Below are 23,332 nucleotides of genomic sequence, written 5' to 3'. Positions count from 1 at the left end.
TCGTAGAAAACTTTGTTTTTAAATGTCGTAATTATTTTTCACCTTGTTACTCAGAGCAAATAATTCTTTACTCTAAATCATGTTATTCCACTATATTATTAGACAGATACCTTCAACTTCATCATTAAATTTCGAATCAGAATTTTGTAGAGAAAGATTTCGATAAACGTAGAATCTTTACAAACATCCTTAAAAATATCATTTTTGTCGTAAAATGAAAATTGCTTAAAGGTATAATATAATTAATTAAGTTATCACGAACGTATGCCACTAACGGAAGAACATGAATTCTGAAATTTGTTTAAAAATTGTCTACTTATCTTTATTACATTTTATTTGAAGTTGACCCTCGTCATTCTTAATCCTTGTCAATGTTAGCTGAAGTAGAACGCTTACGTTTGTCAACATCGTTGACGATCGAAGCGATAAAGGTTGAAAAGAAATTAATAGTTATAATAATAACATCCAAGTAATTAGTCAACGCCTCGCGAATCGAGCGTAATAACAGAGCCGTGAATCGCGCCCCTATTCTGCCGGCTTTTTACTCATCGAACACGCAATAGTCTAAGCTGAGCAGGCGCCGTGACGCAGCCAGCGAAGGCGCGCGCTCACAAAGCCAACGAAGACGCGGCGTCCCGACGTCGTTTCTCGCCTCATAGTCCCGTCTTCCTCGTTCAGGCAGCTCAGTGCGTTGCGACTCGTCGCGGAGGCTTGTCGTGTTCATCGACAAATTCAGACGTGCGTTCGTATCAACCTTGTCCACACATCCGCGAATTTTACCAACTTTCGTCCTCGTGAAAAACAAAACTTTCTTTCGTCGATTCAACTCTCGAGACCTCGTATCGGCAATCAAGTATAAATTTACGAGTCGGGAGTAGGTTAAAGTCGGGACAAAATAGAGTAAAAATCGTCTGCAAGTTAGCATCTGGACCGATGACACTATCAAGACTCTCTCTCTTTTAATGATATATAGAGCGAAGTAGAAATATAAACTTTCATCAGTGGCGAAGAGAATTATAGTTTTACTGGTAGAACTTGTGAAGATTCCATTTTGCAGTTGGAGGAAGAGTGTCTGCTCGAGATACACGAGGCAGATACATTTTCGATAACAGAGTGTGCACATTGTCAGAATGGTCATGATTGACATGGTGGACGTGATCGAAGACGAGGACCGGTGCGTATTGGAAGATTGCTTTTTTCGTTATATACCGATTTTCATTGGTAATCCGTCGTAACCCGCCCTCCCCGTCGAGTCCTGTGTTTCCGTGTTACGTAAATGTACCGCATCTGACGCGTTGATCTTTGACGTCGCGAGAGACGTTCGTGCGCTCAGCTTCGTTTAATTTGGAGAATTTCGCTGTTGGACATTTGCCGATGTTGCGACTGGTTGCGAAAAGGGTGACAGAGGGGGTGGAAAACGCTGGAGCTTTCACGTATATAACGAGGATTTCCGAGCCGAGCTTTAATCGTTTTCCAATACGCGGGAACATTATTTTTGGTCCAACGCCCAGTTTTGTTTTGCGCCCTTCGTTGCTTTTGGTAATGCTCCAACAAACTGATTTCTCCATAAGTAGCGTAGCTTTTACAGGTTTTGCTACTCGAAGAAAAATATTATACTTCAACTATTTAATAATGATACTAGTACTATACTTTGATTTGCTTTTATTTTATTGTATTTTTTGTGTACGCATGGGTTTCTTCGACGGTTTCAACTTGGAGACGGGGAGCTTAGGATGACGCGAGCTTATTGTTAGTATATTTACGCATCGTAAGCCTTTCATGGACGTAATCCACGATCATGGGAGGAAAATCGTATCGACCGTTGAGAGAATAACAATAGAGCCGGAATCTTGAATGATCAACGTACAATCATGATCGCCCACGATGACCCAATAACCGTGAAAAATGTTTAATTGGACCGTGAACCATTTCGTAATTCGATTCTTTCAATGAGACGTTCTCTTATCGAATCGTAACTTGTTTTCCTTTATTTATTTATGAATCTATAATTTTTATAATGAATGATTGATAGATAGATTATAAATGTTCATGCATTTATGGAACATTTGTTGTAATATTTAAAAAAACAAATTTTTATTTGCATTGTATTTCTTTAATTATATTCATGAAAATATGAATTTGCATAAATCTAAAGTATATTGAGATTAACCAATCAAACTCGTTTTGTATCCGGTAGGCAAAATTTAATAAAACACATTAAAAATGTCGCGAGCGTCTGACAGCCACAATTTTTTATATAAATTTGCATAAATACGTGCAATCTTCCATGATAAATTAAAATACACCGAGTAGATAGGTTTATCTAATCGAATTCTGCAAAAATCTATCTTTAATCTCTTATCAAAATTTTTCTAATTAAATCTTATACAACATTGATCGCGCCAACGATGCTAACTCAAGAAAGCATACGAACATGATCACACGTTAAACTCGCGAAAACGCTCACCTCACTCTCTGCTTTTCTCGGGGAACAAGGGGAACAATAGTTGAGCGCGTTGTGTGAGCAGACATCATTGGAAGGACAATGGGAGACGTAACAATTAAAGAAACAGTCGCACTCCGCCAGTAGTATACGACAGTCCATTGTCAGACACGAATTGTCATTGTGAAAATCAGCTGGTGCGGAATGCTTTGTGTTCCATCGGAAAATACAGTTGCTCGCGCAAATATTCGAACACTTCTAAGAGCCTGTAACGAATATATCTAAATTTTATCATGTAATGAGACTCGAATAACATAATTATATTACAAATCTGAACATATACGTAGTATATAGAAGTTACAAAATATGTAGTACAACTGTACATTTTGCACTTAAACATATAATAAGAGTTAAAGATACAAACTCTTTAAGAATCGAGGACTCATTAAGTATTGAAGATTATTAAGAATATAATGGATAAGTGCAAAATGTACAGTTGTACTACATATTTTGTAAGATAACTAATCATGTTGTATACTAATTCTTTACATATGTTTTCGATAAATATTTTGTAACTATTACGTACACTTTCAACTTAGCCTCAAATTTGACCAATATAATCATGGCAGTCGTCATCTCCATACAAGTTAACGAAATTTCAAAATATTTTCTCTAACACGCAACATACATACGTATAGGTACATAAAAGTTTCCTATGAGGTGTTCGCATAGTTTCGCGAATCACTGTAAATAAGGTTCTGCTCGCGGTTTCATCGAATTCGTATCAGTCGTACATATGTGTGTGTGTTTGTGTGGTCTGTGTTGCGGCCTTGAAACTAGCTTTGTAGGGAGAGAAAAAAAAGTTAAAAATTGCAACGAGAAAAGTCGATAGCGACGCGGTGTAACTTAGTGTCAGCGAGAGGGGAAATTCTGCTTCTTTGGATGAACCCCGTTTAACCGTAGTTTGACTCGATTAACGACGTTAGGTGAAACGATTCACGGAGCGCACGTGAAACGTGCTCATTGATTTTAGTCGAATGGAATATTCATGGACGCGTCCACGCGCGACGCTACGCGACAAAACGGCACTGTCGCGTGTCGGCGAAATGGCCCTGCTCGATTCAAGGGGTCGATTAACACATTGACTGCCGCGTTAGTCGTCGCTGACGCACGTTACTACATTTCTTAGAGTCATTCAAATAAGATAAATTCTATAGACTAGTAATTTGTCGTCAACAATATGAATCACTTAGATAATATTGTCGGAGTGAGCAAGTATAATACAATGTTTCACAAAAATGAAATTCGTCGTGAATTTTCTGGACGCATTAGGGCTACTGCCCTGATACCTGTAACACAAAATGTGCAATTGATTATTGGATACGTTTGAGGTAATCGGAGGATTATAACCGGAAGACCATGTCGTTTCGTTTTGTGTAATTATACACATATCGTGACGTTTGTATTGGTAAGATTGTACGCTGTGTTTCGTAGCTACAAAATTACTCCAAATATTCCAATTTTGATATATCGATATGGTAAGCAGAAGAGGTGCTTGATATATTTTGAAATCGTATTGCAAACAATCTATCTTGTTGCTTCTCAGAAAGGACATATTATACTGGCAAAATGGAAAACTATCTGATTCTTGTTTGATATTTCTAAAACGGGCGTGACAAAATATTTTATTATATGAACTCAAGATATGGTAAAATAAAATTGTAACATCTTTCATAAATTTAACTCTCCTATTTTGTATATTTTTAATCTTTTACCTCGCATCTAATATGAATATCGAACATTTTATAGGATGGTTTTATGAGGCACGATGTATAGCGAACTTCTCATGCAACGAGTTTCTGTAAGACGAATTTTATAATTTTATATAATAAGATTCGTGTAATTAGGCTTGCATCGCAATATTCTTGCTCTAATCTTTGTATCACAAATTATACGTCCATCCGTGTCACGATCTTTATTTAGAAAAATTTATGTTAAGAGCCTCGTATTGCGAGCTTCATATTATGAGCCACATATTCTGAACTTCGTCGCTACGAGTATCGTATTACGAAATTCACGTTTTATGTTCTCTATTATGGACGATTTCACGTGGTAAACATCGAATTACGACATCGGTACAATAAAATTTCCATCATAAACATAGGCATAGTTCATATTCTCAGGGTCAGTATTATAACATTTTAATTATGAGATACATATTTAGAGGATTATACGAGTTCGTGCTGCGAGATTGCTATCCAGTGGGTCGCATGTTTTCGCAAAACCGCACGCTCTCCTCGTCACCGCGATTAACGCTACGTGATACGGCGTCGATATTCCAGACACGAGTCGACCAGTTTTATGTTTCTTGTTCACGAACAATCCGTAACGAATGAAATTAGCGATGAAGTTACGCCACCGGCTAGAATTTTCAGCGCGATTCCGCACCGTTGAGATTCTGACCGGCGATTGCAGGGTGAAACTTACATCGCTTGCAACATGAATATTCGATTCTTATCGTGAATATTCGATTCTCGAAGAGAAATGGAAATTTCAAGATTCCAACCTTCGAATTCAAACGAGCTATTTCGCGTATCGTCACTTGCTAAATTACGTTCAATTGGATCCTTTGTTTGAAACTCATTGCTGACAGTAAGATTATTGTCTCTGGAGACAGACTAGACGAACAAACGTTACCTGCCTCGATGTTGTAGTCGTAATTGTTTGCAATATAATTATAACGTATGATGCATCGAATAAACATCGGATGTCGGGCTTGTTAGAAAATGTCAGACGATTTATTGATTCACTCGGTTACGAGAGTGACGTGATCCATATAGTTACATTATACGCGATTTGTAAACAAGACTTCTTTGCTCAAATATCAATCGTTCCGACTGTTCTCTGTACAAATGGGATCAGACGATCTCCATTTCATTTAAAATACAATTGAAAACCCCATTTATAACGTATGCACGTTGCAACGTATGCAAATATACGAGAAGGTCTTATTAATCGTAGAAAAGAAGAGAAACGTAAGTCATAATTGATACAATGAATGAAAATTCATTCGAGGGAAATTTTAATTGAAGATTATATTTCTGAATGTAGTTCTATTGCTGTAATATGCTGTTTAGTTATACTTCTCAGTCTCTGACATTCTTCCTTCGATAAATCGGTGCTTTTATAGAAAATATCATTTTTATTTTCAATCCCATAGTCTGGCTATATACTATGTATAAAAAATAATTATGATTATGGTGTCATATATATATATGAGTAACATTGATTAAAGGTTCAAAAATCTAAAAATTTCCTAAAATATTAAAAAGGCCGTAAATGTGAAAACAATCAACTCTGATACGTGATTAATGCCAGACTCGTTGAATAACAAATTAGTTTCCTGAATTGGCTTTTGCCAATATTTTAAATAATACTTTATCAACTGCCAGTCTATAGCCGATGAGACTAGTTGATGTAATGACTAAATATTCTGAGAACAATGATCGAAGTGGCTCTTGTTCCATTCTTTCAGATACGAGAGGCTCCTCAGGAGAGCGAAAACGGAGGATCTGTCGGAAGTTTCAGGAATTGGCTGCCTCTATCAAAGTGGTGTCGATCGTCAGGGTCGACCGGTCGTCGTGTTCGTCGGCAAATGGTTCCCTGCCACTAAAGTCAACCTAGACAAGGTAAGATCGAAAACGAAATTCGACCGCTAGGTCTAATCCATAGTGACACGCGAAAATATTCGAACTTAGCATAGGAAATTTTTATCAAAATACCACGTGCGTTATACGAGACTTTTTGAAATTTCGTTCCAACTATGACGAAATATCACTATCATAAATATATTACTGAACTTTGGAATCAATCTGGAAATCTGTAAATGTAGGTTATGAGTTGTTTATCGCATTCATGTCTTTAGCAAAAAATTAGTATAGAGTATAGTTAGTACGAATGCATATAATTATTGAATGAATAATGGATACTCTGTTCGAGAGAACGTGTAATTAAAGCATTGAGGACAAAGGAGAACAAGTCATATCTTTTTTTTTAACATAGATGTATATCATTTAATTTATTCTAATAACATTAATTTATCCTATATTCACCATACAAAAGTAGATGAATTCATTCTATCCAATTCTAAATCAAACTTAGATAACGTAAGAGGATCATACTCATAAAATTTCTCTATAAGTGTTGAAATACTTTCACGAGCCACTTTAGGTCGTATAACAATAATTTTCGATGCTATGTGTTCGAAAAGTTATCCCACTACTTTTTTCTTTATTCTCTTGCGACTCTGTTATTTTTCAGTTTTCTTACCGAATACGCAATGTAAAGCACTTACTCGAGAGATAACGAATTCTAGCTTTACCGTGCATATAATTGTATGATATTTTGAATTAGCATGTCTGCTCGTGAGATTAGCACCATTCCGTCGTAAAGATACAAAATGCAGGAAATCGCAGATAGTGTTTACTCGCAAACACCCTAAAAGATTACGTTCATGCTCCAAACATACTCGTGCGAATGTTGCAGCATTCTACTCGTACGAGACAATGTGTTTTTCGTTGCAGTACGTCGATATAGTACAAACACTCTGCAGTGTCTTATATCGAACTTGTTATTTTATTTTTTTCAGTACGAACAATGAATATTGTTGCTAATTTATTATCATATTTCTACAATCAAACACTCCAAAAATATATTTTTTATCCTTCGGTGAACTGAAAAAACGTAGTTTCTCCGAAATTTCACAAATTACGACCATCTCTGTATAAAAATACGCTTTGTGTATTTTCCAACGCATTAAATCTCTCAAGGAATCGTAAACAAAGGTATGCTATAGTTATTAAAAGCACTACAATCGTTGATCGTAACGCGCAAACACTGCTGAATAAATCGAGTAGATTTCTCCGAAGAACAATCAACCCTAGTTTACGTGCAATCGGCGTTTAAAATTTTCACTTTTGATCCGGCTCTATTCTTAACCATTCACGAACGTACCGTGAACACGTGAACAGGCAGTGATCGTTTCGTGATTCAAAAACGTAGAAAAGAACGCATAATGAAACATAGTCGCGAGAGGAAAGCTTGGTGAGAGCTTGAAATCAATACACTGCGCTGTAGGGGGCTAACCTCGCCTCTTTTATTATGGGCCTAGCGTGTTTTGCGGTTCTTTACAAGCAGATCGATTCGTTTAACATATCTTGACGTTAAAAGAAAATTGAGGGGCATTCGTAATAAAATCCACTACCGACAGAATCTTTTCGATTTTGTAGATTATTATACTTTCTAGCAGTGGGACGTAGGATCCACAATATGCTAGAATGGAATATCATTAATGGATTTGCGATGTTTATGTATTTATAGGACGCTTAAAATTTCACATTATACAAATATACGTAACACAATATATATTACAGAGATACTATACAAATATACCTAAAGTATAACATTTAGTAGGTGAAATAGAAGTCTGGTTATATTTTCCTAATTAGGTTTGTAGAAACTTTTTTTTTCACTTTTTTCAGATTACACACAGACAGATTTTTCAATTTTTTGGATTCTAACGTACATATATAAATACAGTAATCAAAAGGAGATTCACACAGACAATGTGATGACAATGATAACACGGCGATTTATGTATTTACGCGAAGCGTAACATTCGTAATCTTTTATAAGAATCTTCTTTTCTAGGGATTTAAATGATTTCTTCTACCACAAATTAGATCTACCAATGAATATATGTTGAAATTCACAATAAATGAAAGTGTCGGCGTATACGAGATACGGTGACGGTGTTTCATCGAATATCGGCATCGAGAATTAACGAGAGGACATTTATAAATATTCAAACGGAGTTGGAAATCGTTCGAAAAGGACGTTCGATTCTTTGAATTTAATTTTAAAAGGCTCTCTTCGAAAAATAGTGAACAATATATGATAAAACGTAAAGCGAACGGTGGTAGAAGGAATTAGCAAATTGTTTATTCAGCAGAGAGACGCGACAATAGCAAGGACCGGAAACGATTTAGAATTATTCATTGGCCAGATCGAATGTTTATTCAGAACGACGCTTATTCGATGATTCTACCAAATCCTTCGCGACGCGACGTGTCACTGATACGATCGTCGTTTGATAGCTTTGACCATAGGTTAGCATGTTGAACGGACAGCCCTTTAAGTGAATCATCTTGCATCACTGACGCTGCCTCTCAATAGCCAGACTGGCGAGATTCAAAGTTGAACGTGATATGCGAAAGTTCAGCTTCCGTTCGTGAAATCTTCCAATACGTGCATAGATGTTTCGTGGTAGAAATGGTGTCCATGCATTGTCGCATAAATTATTCACGAACGTTACATTCAATTGTTGTATAATTAATTATATGAATAACCAAATTACAGATTTTTTCGATATACATATGAGCCTTTTAAAAGTCATATTGATTAATTCCGCTATGTACAAAAATATCGATTTTTACCTCGTCAAGGTACATAATTAATACGTCTCAGGAGACGAATCCGCGTTTTCATAAATTTATTTATCATAAGAAGATGGTATAAAGAATTGTAAATTTGAAAGGGAATTAACAAAAATAATTAGTTTTTAAATCAATAGTTTTTAATAGCTCTGTGCATTTTAATTTGTGGAATGAATCTAAGCGATTCGTACCTATACTTTTCGTGAAATTTAAAAGCCTATTCTAATTCAGCTCAAGAAAAAAAGCTTTATGTCTTTCATATAAAACGATCTAAACAAATCTCTTTTCACATTTCTCTTACCATTATTCCACGCAACTGTTTCCGCATACTTAGACAAATTTTCTATAATATCAAATCTAGAGAAAAACAAAGTTTTTATCGATAGAGAAACTTCCAAGAAAAACACGACAGTCAATCTCGACATTAGTCTACTCTTCCAGATTACCTTAAACTACCATAATTTGCTATCATTTTCGCATTTCACCTCGCTATCTCTTCCAAGCTGTCCCAACCAAGGAAATACGAAAGACGCGTTCTGCCTCTGTCGAGTACAACTTTCCATTGATTCGACACACAATACGTCCTCGGAGCATCACGTCAGTCGCACTCGCGAGGATCTCATTACTCCTGCGTGTATCAATATCATCTTTGCTCGTTGCTCTCGTCCTCTCGGCTCTGTCCTCATCCCAGTGGAGTGGCGACGAGCGCAGTACCGCCAGGCGAATCGATATTTACACGTCCAGAAATAGACCGACCACGGAACAACTCCCAAGCCGAGGGCGCACCAGCTCCTCTGCAACGTCGTGCCGGCGGATCCGCCCTGGGAAAAACTTTGTTCTGGTCCCTACACGTGACCCTCTTCTACGTGGTGCGTAGCGTTATTTCCTTTGAGGAAAAGTCGACAACGCCGGAAATAACCGGCGGCCGATCGAAATGGAAACATCTGCACGACCTCGCCCCGATCACGCGCCGATCAACCCATTTTTCCCATGGCTCACGACTGACGTCGATCGTAATCGATGGACCGAACGAATTGACATGCTAACGAGCCCCTGCCCACCTTTTTTTTGCGTTAACAAAAATCTCTGTTTTCTTGTAATGTCGTTTCTTTTCTCTGTTCCTTTATTCCTTTCTATTCGTAATATATCGAGGTAATCGAAATTAGAGATGGTTTTAGTGAATTGAAATAAGTAAGAAGAGGTTTGCAGTTGTGTTTCTAGTGGATTTTGCCGAGTGTACTAGGAATCAGGTATTTGTTGTTAGGTGGCAACGGTCGATCAAGTAATCTGCTTGCAGTTGTAGCTTAATGTCAAATTCATTTACACTTGAATTATATCGATCGATATACGGGTGAATAACTATGATCGTACAATTGAGAGGATTGAATAGGTGATAGAAGTTTGTCCTGTTTCAGGGCTCAGTGTTCGATATTGCTCGTCTAACGTTCCTTCAATTCACCCCGTCTTTCTTTTTCTCGTTGTATTCCTTCATTCTTTTCTTCCCTGTCCGTCTACTTTTCGTTCCTTTTCTTATCCTCCTTTTCATTAATTTTTCTTCCACCTCTCTCTCTGACTCATCCATTAATATAAAAATCGTATCAACGATAATTCATTCTTCCCGATTTTCCAAGATTCATGAAACTCTGTAAGCGACGGTGAATCGTCGATATTATACGCAATGGAACGCCAACTGACATGGAATGAACGTACGTGGTCGTGAAGGAAATTGCGCGAGGATTGAGAATGCAGTAACGTTCCATCTCCAGGGTGACAGACCAGGCAATAAAAAAAAAATATATATATAGAATGCTGTCGAAAGGACAAGGCAAAAGAAGTCGCGGCTCCGGTTCCTCCTGCTTCGATGTAGGTCGCTGTCCGAGATTCAAGGACGCACTCGATCATTCTCCCCCTGACCTCGCGGGAACAATTTCAGGTCACACATTTATCGACTCGTGAAAAACTACGACGAAAGGATATGCTCTCGCCTGGCTTCCACGTCGTTACGATCACCCGGTCTATTCAATATCCTTACGGTCCTGACGTTTAAGGTATCGACAACCTATCCACGATATTTTCTGCGGAAAATTTGATTTCCCAGCCAGTCGTTCGCCTTCTTTTTCTAGAACTGATCTGTTTCTTTACTTTCTTTCAAAACACGTTAAGAGAAGAATATATTGCTTGATCTTGTCACTTTGGAAATTGAAATAGCTGAGTTTCAGTGGGTTTTAGATATAACGGAAAGCATACGGATAGAATTTATATCAAATTTCATTTAATTTGCTTTGTGCTGATTACTCAAATTTAGAATTTGAAAGCTGCTCTATATTTATATATTAGATCTATATTATACTGCTTGGAAATAGAATTTTACATTATGGAAAAAGAGTAGGAATGAAATATTTTATAATATAATTAGTTGAATTTACGAGAAACCATTATATATAGAAGAGGTTGAGAAGGATGAGTAAAAAATTACATCATTAATAAGCAATTAAATTTTCATCAAATGAAATTACGTTAGAGATCAGGTTAGATGTTTCAACGTTTTTAATAAATTTATTTAAAAATTGTCTGTTAGTGTTAGATATATTTATTGAGCATAATTTTATTCAAATTATAGTAATAGAAATGTTAATCGTATATTGCTATTCTTCTGAGCATTTTCACGTTTGTCTTAGAAATCGTTAAGAGGAAAATTCACAAAGAATTATGTAGGTATTTATATGAGACATACTGTATCAACAATTTTCGCAAAAATCAGTCGCTAAATTTAAATCGTACTCATCATCATCTGTCCATTATACATGGTATAATCAAACATTATTGGTGCATGAATATTGTTATTATTAACGAAGTGAATAATTTACAATTGTGCCGTTTCTAATTCATCCTTTGATACAATCACAGCTGCAATTTGAATACGTAGTTTACTAAATTATATTAACCCACTATGCTGCGAAGAGACCATTGTGTTCAGCCTTAACATATGTATGTATGTTTGTTTATGCCTCTGCAAACCTAAAAACGTTGTTATGTTTAGAAGACCCGATCGATTCGTGCCCGTCAAGTTGTAGGCTATGTAGCATATAAGAAAACAGTGTTTTCAATAAAAAATCAAGATCACCTTCAGTTTTTTTAAAATACATTATACGTCTCAGACATCATAGAATTGTAGCTGACGTCAACAATCGACCTTCATTGTTTATTGTAGTTGGTACATTGAAATTCGAGTACAACGATCGTTCTTACAGAAATTTATTAATCTATTCAATTTCATCTATCTTAAACAAAAATCTTCGTTAATCTGATTACATCTGAGATTAAACTGTCAAACAAACATTGAAAACCTAAGGAAAATTTCCACTAATCAAATAACACAATTTCAAGCACGATCGTATTAATTTTATTGGAACGCTAAGCGATACCCAGAATTATATGCAAATTTTCAATTTCCACGATACACGCTTCCGTGTAGACAAAGGACTCTTTGGGGATGCGAAACACAAGGAATACTAAACGGCTCGATACTTATTATTTATTTCCTCGACGTGCGACTAATTTTACTTTCGGCCGCCTTGAAACGAAACAGGATAAAAATTACGACAGCGTCGTAGAAGGCTGCTGCCAAAAATAATCTTAGTCTATGGTTATATATACACACACGCTGTGTATGATAAATACGTCGAAAAAGAGGTTCTCCAAAAATTGTTTCCCGTTCTACTTAGACTTTTTCGAACGTTGTCATAGTCGAGAAGCACAGAGAAGGAGAGAGTCGAAACGTTCAACCGTTGTACGCTAATTAAACGTGTTGCCGAGATAATAAGATTTCAGGATCGTGATATAGATAGCTCTCTTAAAGCTCGTCGCAGGGCTTAATTTTATGCCATCGTTAAATCATCGATATTTCAGAGTACCTTCTTCTTTCATTCCATAGAATATCGTAGCCTATATTTATTAATATTCCATCTTTGATACAGAAGTTATTGAACCTTTCGTAGTTGAGTAGGTGTTGGATATTTCATTTTGTTTTGTTCTTTTATTGGCGTTATCGAAGATTCATGTTGAGGGAATTTTTGAGTACTTTCGTTTTATTCACCTTATATCTTAGAAAGGATCTTACTTTAGTTATCCTTCGATATAAAAAGGAAACTGACTTTAAAATGGAATGTTCTTGAATTTTTTAAATTTCAGATTTGAACTTTCCAGTTTTTGAATTTTCAAATTTTCAAATTTTCGAACTTTGAATCCTCGAATTTATTTGAATTTTTGCATATTCCGATTCGTGGATCTCCAAATTTTTGAATCTCCGAATTTCAGGCTCATCGTGTTTTTTTCAAATTTCCCTGTCAAATATTCCAATTTTTCAATTATCGAATTTTCCAAAAATTTCAAATTTTCCAACTTCTCTATCCAAGTTTTCTAACTTTTACACCTCCAAACTTTCGTACCCCTTTGGTCGATGAAATAAGCAATTTGATACTAAAGCCGGATGATTCAATGATTTCTCGATTTTCCAATTCGACGCGACAGGCACAGGTACACTTCCGAGACCGAACACGGTCATTGCGTCATAATACGTGATATGTCGAATCACGAGGTTGGCGATATTCGCATTTTTTCAAAGCAAAATCACGATGAGTCATCGTACAAGAGCACTTCGAATATTCCAAGAATATACAAAGGCCACGCTTTACTCTTTCCGCCTGTACCTCCAATTTTGATTAACGAACGTCCATTCTTCCAACGATACCAGCCTCGTCCACGAACATACGCGCAATTCCCACATATTTGGCAGAGAACTCGAGTTAAATATTGGGTTGTGTAAGTGATTGCGGATTTTATCATTAGGTGGTATTGACAAAATCCGCAATCATTTAATTGCCAACTCAATAGATCTCATACTGACAATGCAGTGCAAGTAAACTCGACCTCGATCGAATACATTTATATCGTTCAAAACTCCTTGCGAACTTCTACGTCCGATTATCTAGAACAAAATTTCCTACCTTCTTTTATTCTAACATATTTTCTTCTCTAGTGACAAACTATTACACTCCTCGCACATTGTAACGTAAATTATAAATCATGTTATTACACATAAAGTCAAATATAATACGACGCTTTAATCTTAACTGGAGTCGATGGTTCGCGATTATTCAACTATTTAATTATATCAAGCTCGGTATTTACAAAGATGATTGAACCAAACTCTACGAATATCGATCGAGCCTCAACTCGTTAATATCTCGTTTCCGATTTCCTTGTTTAGCTCGTAATCTCTCGTGCACGTAGAAAAAGCGATGAAGATGAATTTAAACGTTGAATAGATTAATTTTGGTTAAAATTTAGAATCCACGAAGCGCAATAATTTCTTTCATCCGTGAAATTCTGTTTCTCATACGTGATACTTGAAAAGATTCTTTCGTTACGAACTTTTCGTCTCTTAACGGATGCTTCTGCGGAGCGGAAGGAGCAGGGAAAATATTTATGGAAATCAACAAAAATTGTTTAATCAAAGCGAATCTACAAATCCATTCTGACGAACGTAAAAAGGTATACAATTTACCTTTTTTTTATTTGTGAAAAGATTGCGTATAAAATACGACGCCTCGTGACGTTTCAATTTGCTTAGGATCAAACTCTTGACGCAAATTGAGTCTTAAGAAATATCTGCGATATGAATCACTGATGTTTTCAATTTATATTTCAACAGCAGGTAAATAGATATTAAAACACCGATACCGATGATCATGTATGTACCTTCCTTACCGAACATCGAATCGTTGCTTCATTTCGCACTTTAAACCTATCTTCCATCCCTTTCTCGAATCTCATCGATTGAGAAAAAAGAGCACAAAATATATCGTGAAACGAAGAATATGAATGACCTTAAAAATACATACAGTCATCACACCTTCGACCAATCAAAATAAAAGTAAATCTTTAAAACAACCTATCTACAAAAGGAATCTACATTACATTCTCTATCTCTTCCTTAAACCGCCCCAATTTACCAGAACGCAGAATTTAATATTACAATATCGCTCGACCCACATGTGTACGACGTCGGCCGTGATATCGGATTAAAATACACGTTTGACCCGTGCAGACCTTTTGACGTCACCGACGACGACGTCGAGGAACGAAAGCGAAGAAACATATCAGAGGGTTGGCGAATCTTCGAAACCGACGCTATCACGCATTCCAGTTGGAACGATATCTGACGGGAGGAAACGACCGACTTTCTCTTCCTCCCTTTCTCAGCCGTAAACTTTTCGTATATGTGTGTAATACTTGGTGGAAACGATATGAATGACGTCATAGAGTAAAGCGTTAAGTAGGGTCATAAATTGATCTAACTGCAGCTAGAACCTACGCACGTAGATATCTGTGCTAGTTTTGTGAAATAAATTTACAATTTAGATAACGTCTATTAAAATAATCATTTTTGCAAAAACACAAAAATGTAATTAAGTGTGTTTAATGCGGTTTTGCATTTCTGTGCGTTGCATAGAATTTATACGTACATGTAGAAGTTTCTGCTTAGGTAAGCCTAACTTTCAATTATGCTTCATAACATAATTACTTTATTGATCTATTGTGGGACATTCATAGCAAGATAATTTAGTGTCTTTTTTTTTTTTAATCAACGTCTATAATCTTTAGTAGTTGCTCCGATGTGTCATAAAATTGAAGCTGTCAGAGTATATTGGTAAGACTTGAAAGCAATCCGATAATGTATAATAAAAGTTATAAGACATTTATTGCAAATATATACTTCATAAAAGATTGATATACAACGTGAATAGCGATTTAACAGAAATTAATGATAAGGATGATCTCACTAAATATCGTAGATTACTGATACAATCGATAATTGATTTTTGCGAAACCTACACTTGCTATAAATATCTTATGCTGTAATTTGTACGTACATTCTCGGATTCGTTTTAAATGTTACTAATATTAATCACGCTACTCGTGTCTCGTTACAATGTTAAGGAATTTTCAAATGTGTGTAACACGCACATTGTCATTTGACTTTTCAAAAGTTCTGTAAATAAAATCAGAATTACCTCCATTTCATCGTCCCTCATCGATATTTATTCTCCAAAAATTCTCTGACATCAAAGACATCTCCGTTTTATCATTTCGCCAGACGAACACCATCTGATCTATTTACAATAGCAACCCGATTCGTCGAAGCAGCAGCCCTCGGTAAATTTATTCGCCTTTCCACTAATGGAACACACGTCCTTCCGTCTGGTTCGGAAAATCGAAATTACTCTCGTTGAACTGCGCCATGAAATCGGTCAAACGTCACGAGGTACACAAGATGCTCGCAAACGGGAGTCTTTGATCCCGGCGAGGCGCACTCGTTATCACGTTTTAATCGATCGCATCGCCACGGGGGTCCTCGCCCCAGTCACGGGGGTCGTGGAAATCAGGTCAGAGGCCTTGCCACCGAAAAGAGCAAAGCACTGGTCGAACTTTCGCACAGAATTCTATACAGTGGCTGATTTGGACATTTATAAAGATTTTCTGCGAAAAAGAATATATTAGGTTGTCGCAAAAGTTTCTTTCGTTTTATAAGGAAACAATAGATGCGCGACATTTGTTCTTAATAAAACAAAATGGATCATGTATAATTTAATAAAATAATATAAAACGAAAGATGTTGTGCAATATACAAACTAACATCTTTTGGAAATATTTCTTCAGGAACAGATTGTGGATTAAACGATGAAATGTAGCTTATGTGTTATCATCGAATGTAAGTTATGTCTTGATCTTGAAGAATTTTTTATGAACTAGATGATTTATGTCGTTAGGTAATTTATATCGTTAGATGATGTATATCATTTTGGAGAATTGTAACATACGCATAGGAGTGTTTAAGTTTATTAAATTAAAGTCGAGGATTGAAAATTAATGAGAATTTTAGGGAACAGATAACGTGAATTAATTATTTCTTTCGAGGGGTAGTTTTATTTAAAAACCTGTTAAAAATATAAAGGCGTAAAAAGATGTGAGGAAAAAAAAGTAATTTTTATTGTATTATTAATTTTTTGGGACCTGAATTTAGAATCTTTTTCAAGCAGAGAATTATGAATAAGGGTAATCAACTGTTTCTGTTGCAAAAATTATAATGCCTTGTATTACCATAATACGGGTTTACACTACCACATTTGTCACTTGTATTCTTAAGTTACAATTTTTCTATATACATACGAGAAAGAGATATGACTGGTTCCAATTGCGTAACTCGCTTTACTTAAGCTACATTGTGTCATAAATTTCATTAAGCTTTTGCTAGTGTGTAATACACATGATTCTGTTCAGAGAAAAGTTCGTGGAAATTAAAAGATAATTTATATTGTTAATCTAACGTGTAAATAATTCGGCAGTTCAACATTTTGTTAAAAATTTACTAACGAAGAGTTTCTTCAATTTTGTTTCAGGCACTTCTATACCTGATACAATTGTTGGATCCAATTGTTAAAGGCGACTATGTTATCGCTTATTTCCACACGTTAACAACTAGCAACAACTATCCCAGTCTACATTGGTTGCGCGAAGTGTACAACGTGCTTCCTTACAAGTGAGTCTGTTTTCTTGTAACTCTATCCTTTTCATAATTATATTTTCGTTGCAAATGAGCTTGCTTCTTCTCAAATCAGTATTAAATGATCGTCATTTTTAGAGAATAAATATCGTGGCTTTCGATGAACTAAGCTAAGATCAAAGCTTTAAAATCAAATTTAAGAAGACGTGGATTAATTAACGTTTATTTCTAAAGATAATTTTAATTTGATATATTGTATATTTAAAACCATTAAATATATAATACTAAAATTATTTTATCAAGATTAATCCATGCAATCAATTTTTACAAAACCTTTGAATACGTAAATATGTATAATCTAATACTAGTACCTATAGAATACAACAGCCCATTCAATTTTCTGAATTAAAATTTTACTTTAGAAATTAAATTTTAAAATGTATCTACTCTAGGGACACTTATTTATCATTTCGTCGTATTATATACTGTTCGTAGCAATTAGTCATATATAGCACTAATTTAAGTGATACGTAATTTTATGCATAATTCAACGTTATGATCATGAAAAGTAAATTGACGTATTAGATAAACAGAAGTGATGCAATGTTGACAAGGATTTCTATCGGCAAAGCTAGTTCTTATAAAAGAAAATTTTCTATTCCAAATGAAAAATTCATTAAACGTGTTATATATCTGTCAACATTTTTAATCAAATGCATACAAATGAATTATACACGTTAAATATATATCAATATACATTAAATATTAAAATGTTTCTATTGCAGGTATAAGAAGAACCTGAAACACTTCTACATTATCCATCCGACTTTCTGGACTAAGGTAAACACGAAACCAATGAACTACTCAAAAATGTATCAATTTTTCCTACTGATAAGTATCGATATATCCAATTTTAGTGGAAAATTTTTACACATTCAGAAACACTATCATAATTCAGCACAATAAATTTGAATAAGAATCGATAAGGAGTGTCGATAAAGTCCAAGTTTTAAGGCGTAATAACGTCTTCTGTTATTGTATTTCCCACATTTGTGTTCCATGTTAATCACACGATCGTATCGAACTTCCTGCTTTTCCGGTAGCCATTTACCAAACGCGTTTTCGCGCTTGCGATTTGCAAATTCATGCAAACACATCCTTGACCCTCCGCGAGACCAGTCAGTATCTTGTGAACTGGATCTTGCGTTGTTAGCGAGACAAAATGTTCTCAAAGGAACCGCCAAATAAGGCAAACAACGATGTCGATGAAGCGGAGAAAAATAATTGGGCCTCTCCGCTTTTCTTTCTCCTTGTCAATTTAAGAATAATGATAGTGTATAGATCGTTCTAATACGGTTTAATTGTTGAACTGAAATATCTCGTTGATTTAAACAAATGTGAAAATGTGATAATATCGAACTTGCGAATGTAAATGCAGTAATTCCATTGTTATCTATTGCAGATGGTGACGTGGTGGTTCACGACGTTCATGGCTCCAGCCATCAAACAGAAGGTTCACAATTTACCTGGAGTAGAGTATCTTTATGACGTGATGTCTCCCGAGCAATTGGAGATTCCTGCATATATCACGGAATACGACATGACGGTACGGTCTCTTTACAGTTCCTTTTATGGTATTAACAAGGAGATACGCAAAGTTCTAAAAACTAGATTTGGAATAAAGTAAAAATAACCGGCGTATTGTATAAAGTAGTAAAATAATAGAAAAATGTATTAAAATAGCAGATATTTCTAGAAGTTCAGTACATATATCACATATATAAAAAAATGTCATAATGAAGAAAAAAAAATAGTTTATCATAGTGCTAAAAATGTATCAATTTCTTCAAACTTTACAAGATTGAAAGATATAGACGTGAAAGAAGATGTGTTAGAATAACAAAAATATTAACAAAATTCTTTGAATTATTTTTGATACTCACAATGTTAAAAGAAGAGACGTTACAGTTAAAGATCACCATGGACCGCAATTTTTTTCTATGAAAAAATACTTATTAAAAAGATAATTCCCAATTACACTAAGAATTATGAAATATTGCAGATAAACGGCATGAGGTACTACCAGCCGGATCCAATCTCGTCATCACCTTCGACGTCCACGTAACTCTCCGACCCGGCCTCCCAGCCAGCGAAGCACTGGACAGAACGAAGCTGTCGGATCGACCGTTCCGCTCGATAGTATGGTGTCCGTAATGACACGCGCGTGTTCCCTCGTGTACCGACCACCGTATATCGCTTCCACCAGTTCGGCACGATCACGTTCTAAGGAAATCTGCCAAAGGAGGCGAGTTGCTGATCGATCAGAGACAGTCGGTTCCTCAAAAGCGGCAAAAGTGCCTGGTGATGGACGGGAAACGTCGAAGACTTTGGAAGATGAAGAATGGTCGGTGCTTCGCACGACAGTTATTTCCCGATTGATCGCTGAAGAATCAAGAAACCACTGCCCATCTGTCTGTTTCTCGCTACGAGTCGCATGCTCTTTGCTGGAGGAAAAGAGATTTCTTCCGGCTCTTTAGGTTTCCTATGAAGAACGTTTGGCCGTACATTGACCGATGCTGGACTATATCGAAAAAATTAAACACTCGAGAAACACCATGAAATCAATGAAATCGAAGATCGAGGGAGAATCAGGAAATTGCTATTCGCGTGCTGCGCGGATATCGGCTGCCAAAACACCAATAATCAGTATTCTCGTCGTCGTTGTTACGATGGAACGTGGGATCTTGTTGTTCTTATAAATAGGTAGCTATTGTACGGTTTTAGAATCAGAAAAGGAGCATTATTGGTGGATATATGAGGAAAAGGGCGTCGACGACGAACCATAGAATTAAATGACGGCTTAATATGAAAACTGTCGATCGCTTTTTTGTTATTTTCTTATCCGTCGTTGTACAGCAAAAAGTGTCTATTCGATTATTGTACATCGTATTTTATTATGTCACGTCGTTGGTGAATGAGTCGCGGGTCGCTGGCACGCGGTATTTTCGATATATGTAGAAAAAGAAAATCATGAAGAGAATGGTATATAACATTGCAACTTCTCGGCTGACAGGATGTAAAGAACGGCAGGTTCTTCCCGTGGCGCTACGGCTTCGGTTCTTTAGCGTGGATCGTTTAATCCAACGTGTAGGACTGATTAACGTTAAGTGCTCGTTCAGTACGTACTTCGGGTTTGTCCACGATGGGTCAATTTAGTGTCGTCTTAAGATCGTTCATTTCCATATTGTAATCTTCTAATGAAATGAAACGAACCCCAATGACGCCTAGTCGATTCATATTCGACGTGAATGAGAATGCCAGAAAAATTCAATGGCTGAGCGCCGAGGTCGTACTCGCGGTTCAATTCTAGATTAGATGAAGCAATAAACTCTAAAAGCTTTCTCGCGATCTATATACATATGTACAGCGTGTTCAGTTCAAATATAAACACACTATTTTACATCTAATTATTAAAATCTATAAACAAATTTTTCATATGAAAGTTGATTTGATGGGAGAAATTTAATTTGAAACTTGAATCATCTTCTGAATGTTTCAAATATTATTCAGTGTTCTACGTTAAATCGAATAACTTTCATCTAAAAAATTTGTTCACATTTTTTAACAGTTATAAAATTAATAGCATGTATATATATATATAAATCGGATGTACTTCATACACATATGTATATATTTCGTGAAACCGGATCGTTATACTCGTTGTTAAGCATTTTTAGGAGCTCGAAGTGGCGAAACAAAATGTTGACGATATCGCGTTCGTAGACCACGTCGATTAGCCCATTTTTCTCGCGCCGTTTCACTCTCCTAAGGGTTTACTCGAATCAGAATCATTCAGCAACCCCCTCAAAAAAAGAACAAGAATTATTGGCTCGTAGTGAATGAACGAACTAAGAATAATGGGTTATAATTGACCGTACGTCCGAGTCAGAGATGTGTGTATACGTTATAATTTTATTATTATTAACTCCAAATATAGTTCAAGGATGCTTGATCGTTGAGATGTCTTTTTATTACATTTATTGTGTTGATGATGTTCATTGACGTTAGAATAGCGTTAGAATAGAGTTTCATTGAAACAAACGTGAAATGAGAGTATCCTTTCATCCCAATAAAAGATCAGTTTACTTGCTCGTTATTCTGCGACGAAAATGGTGTTTTCAAAAACTCATTTCACATTATCCAAGCTTTTTATTTCGATGTTATTGAATAAGAGACACGTACTTGAATTTTTTTCTATTTCTTATATCATTAAGTATTATATTACAAGCATATCACGATTCATTTGCATTGGTAAAACCATTTTGATAGGTCTGCGTATATGAATTTCCTGCACAGCATGCACAACATGCTACTGACGTAACTTCTCTGAACGTCTTGATACTCTTCTATAAATAATTTCGCTTCAAGGAACCGTATCATGTAATCAGCTCTTTCTAAAATCTTCCACGAACATTCTGCAAGGATTTGACTGCTTTGTAGACCACTTTTATGATTGATTTAAATACTTCATAAGCCTTCACCCACCTCGTTTTTTTTTTATCTATAAAACATGAGATACTCGTTACGGTCATTAAAGAGTCCATATCTTATCTTCTCGAAAAATAATTCCTGAAGTTTCCACAATAATTTCTACGATACACGTACATTTCCATGATATTCGGTCCGTGTCTCTGTTCCAAGCTTTTTCGATTTAAAAATTGCGTACACGGGACACGAGTGGACCTGAGCGTGACATGAAATCTTAAGTCATTCGTTTGGTCTATCGACCGTGTCACGTGACGATTCTTTTCGACGATTTGCGTTGAACGACCTCACTGTCCGTCCCTGACAATCGTTTATAGTAAGTAGCCAAGCGTCGCGCAACGTGTCGTCCAAACATCCTCGTTGCCATTTGTTGTTTTTGAAAAAGAGAGATACTTATCGATTGTTGAGTACGGTTTGGACGATCAGACGTTGCTCTTGTTACGGCCATGTGAACATGTTGAAGCAGAGAGTTGATTCGTACGTTGATGTCGTAGATAAGGCGAAGATTCGTGACAATATGCAATTACTGCGTGCTTAGCGGAGGCTGAGATTCTATCCGAAGCTCTTTAAAGTCCTAATCTAGTCAAATATCGAAGTCAAGTACGATTAGAAACTAAACCCAATTAAAAAAATGGATTTTAATACCAAAGATAATTTGCAAACGATGTGCGTAAACTACTGTAGTGAACATTTAAATTTTCTACCTAAGATGGGTGCTAAAAGAACGATAATCGGAAATGACCTTGAAATCTCGATCACGATCTTCAAGAATTTCTTTTAAAAAAATTTCTTGAAAAGAAAAGACGAGAATACAAATGAACATTGAATTATAGATTTTTGCTTCTTTGATCGACTGTAATAGGACTTTAAAAGAGACATTCGAGCATTAGGCTTTACGCTTAGAAGATAATCTACGGCTTGGAAAAAAGAAAAAAAGAAAAAAATAAAGAAACTAAATCGAAGCCGCCCGCTGTTCCCTCGCTTTTAGGGGCTGCGAAATGGAAACGGCCAGACCGAACGAGAAGAGCTTGTAAAACTATGTGCGGTAAAACTAGGCGTTTTCGATCGGTGCTGCTGTACACCTTAGAATCCCGAGATTCACGTTTACTTTCCGAACTTTTCTGGTTATGCACAACCATAAAGCATTGTGACCGATGCCTCGTTTCGCGATCGAACGCACTCGATTGTGAGTCATTAACCAAATGAAGCTCAGAGTAAATTAAAAAGATAGTAACTGATTGAATCCTGTCTAAAAATACACGTTGAAAGTGTGAAATGGAGAAT

At 36.0% G+C, this 23,332-nt stretch overlaps 1 protein-coding gene across 2 annotated transcripts in view; it reads left to right on the top strand.

Moving 5' to 3' along the window:
- LOC126867667 (protein GDAP2 homolog) overlaps window positions 1-21,522 on the top strand; it is a 67,312-nt gene extending 45,790 nt beyond the window's left edge. For both annotated transcript variants that reach the window (XM_050622462.1, XM_050622463.1), the window contains exons 8-12: window positions 5,979-6,132; window positions 17,400-17,539; window positions 18,289-18,343; window positions 18,966-19,109; window positions 19,566-21,522. In XM_050622462.1, the coding sequence (XP_050478419.1) occupies window positions 5,979-6,132; window positions 17,400-17,539; window positions 18,289-18,343; window positions 18,966-19,109; window positions 19,566-19,628 (556 nt within the window). In that variant the 3' untranslated portion in view covers window positions 19,629-21,522. The remainder of the gene's footprint in view (window positions 1-5,978; window positions 6,133-17,399; window positions 17,540-18,288; window positions 18,344-18,965; window positions 19,110-19,565) is intronic.
- Window positions 21,523-23,332: the final 1,810 nt, after the last annotated feature.

This window comes from Bombus huntii, chromosome 7 (assembly GCF_024542735.1).
Source record: "Bombus huntii isolate Logan2020A chromosome 7, iyBomHunt1.1, whole genome shotgun sequence".
Classification (NCBI taxonomy): Eukaryota; Metazoa; Arthropoda; class Insecta; order Hymenoptera; family Apidae; genus Bombus; species Bombus huntii.
Note: the sequence above shows the minus strand (reverse complement) of the source record. Positions and strands in the feature narration are given on the sequence as shown.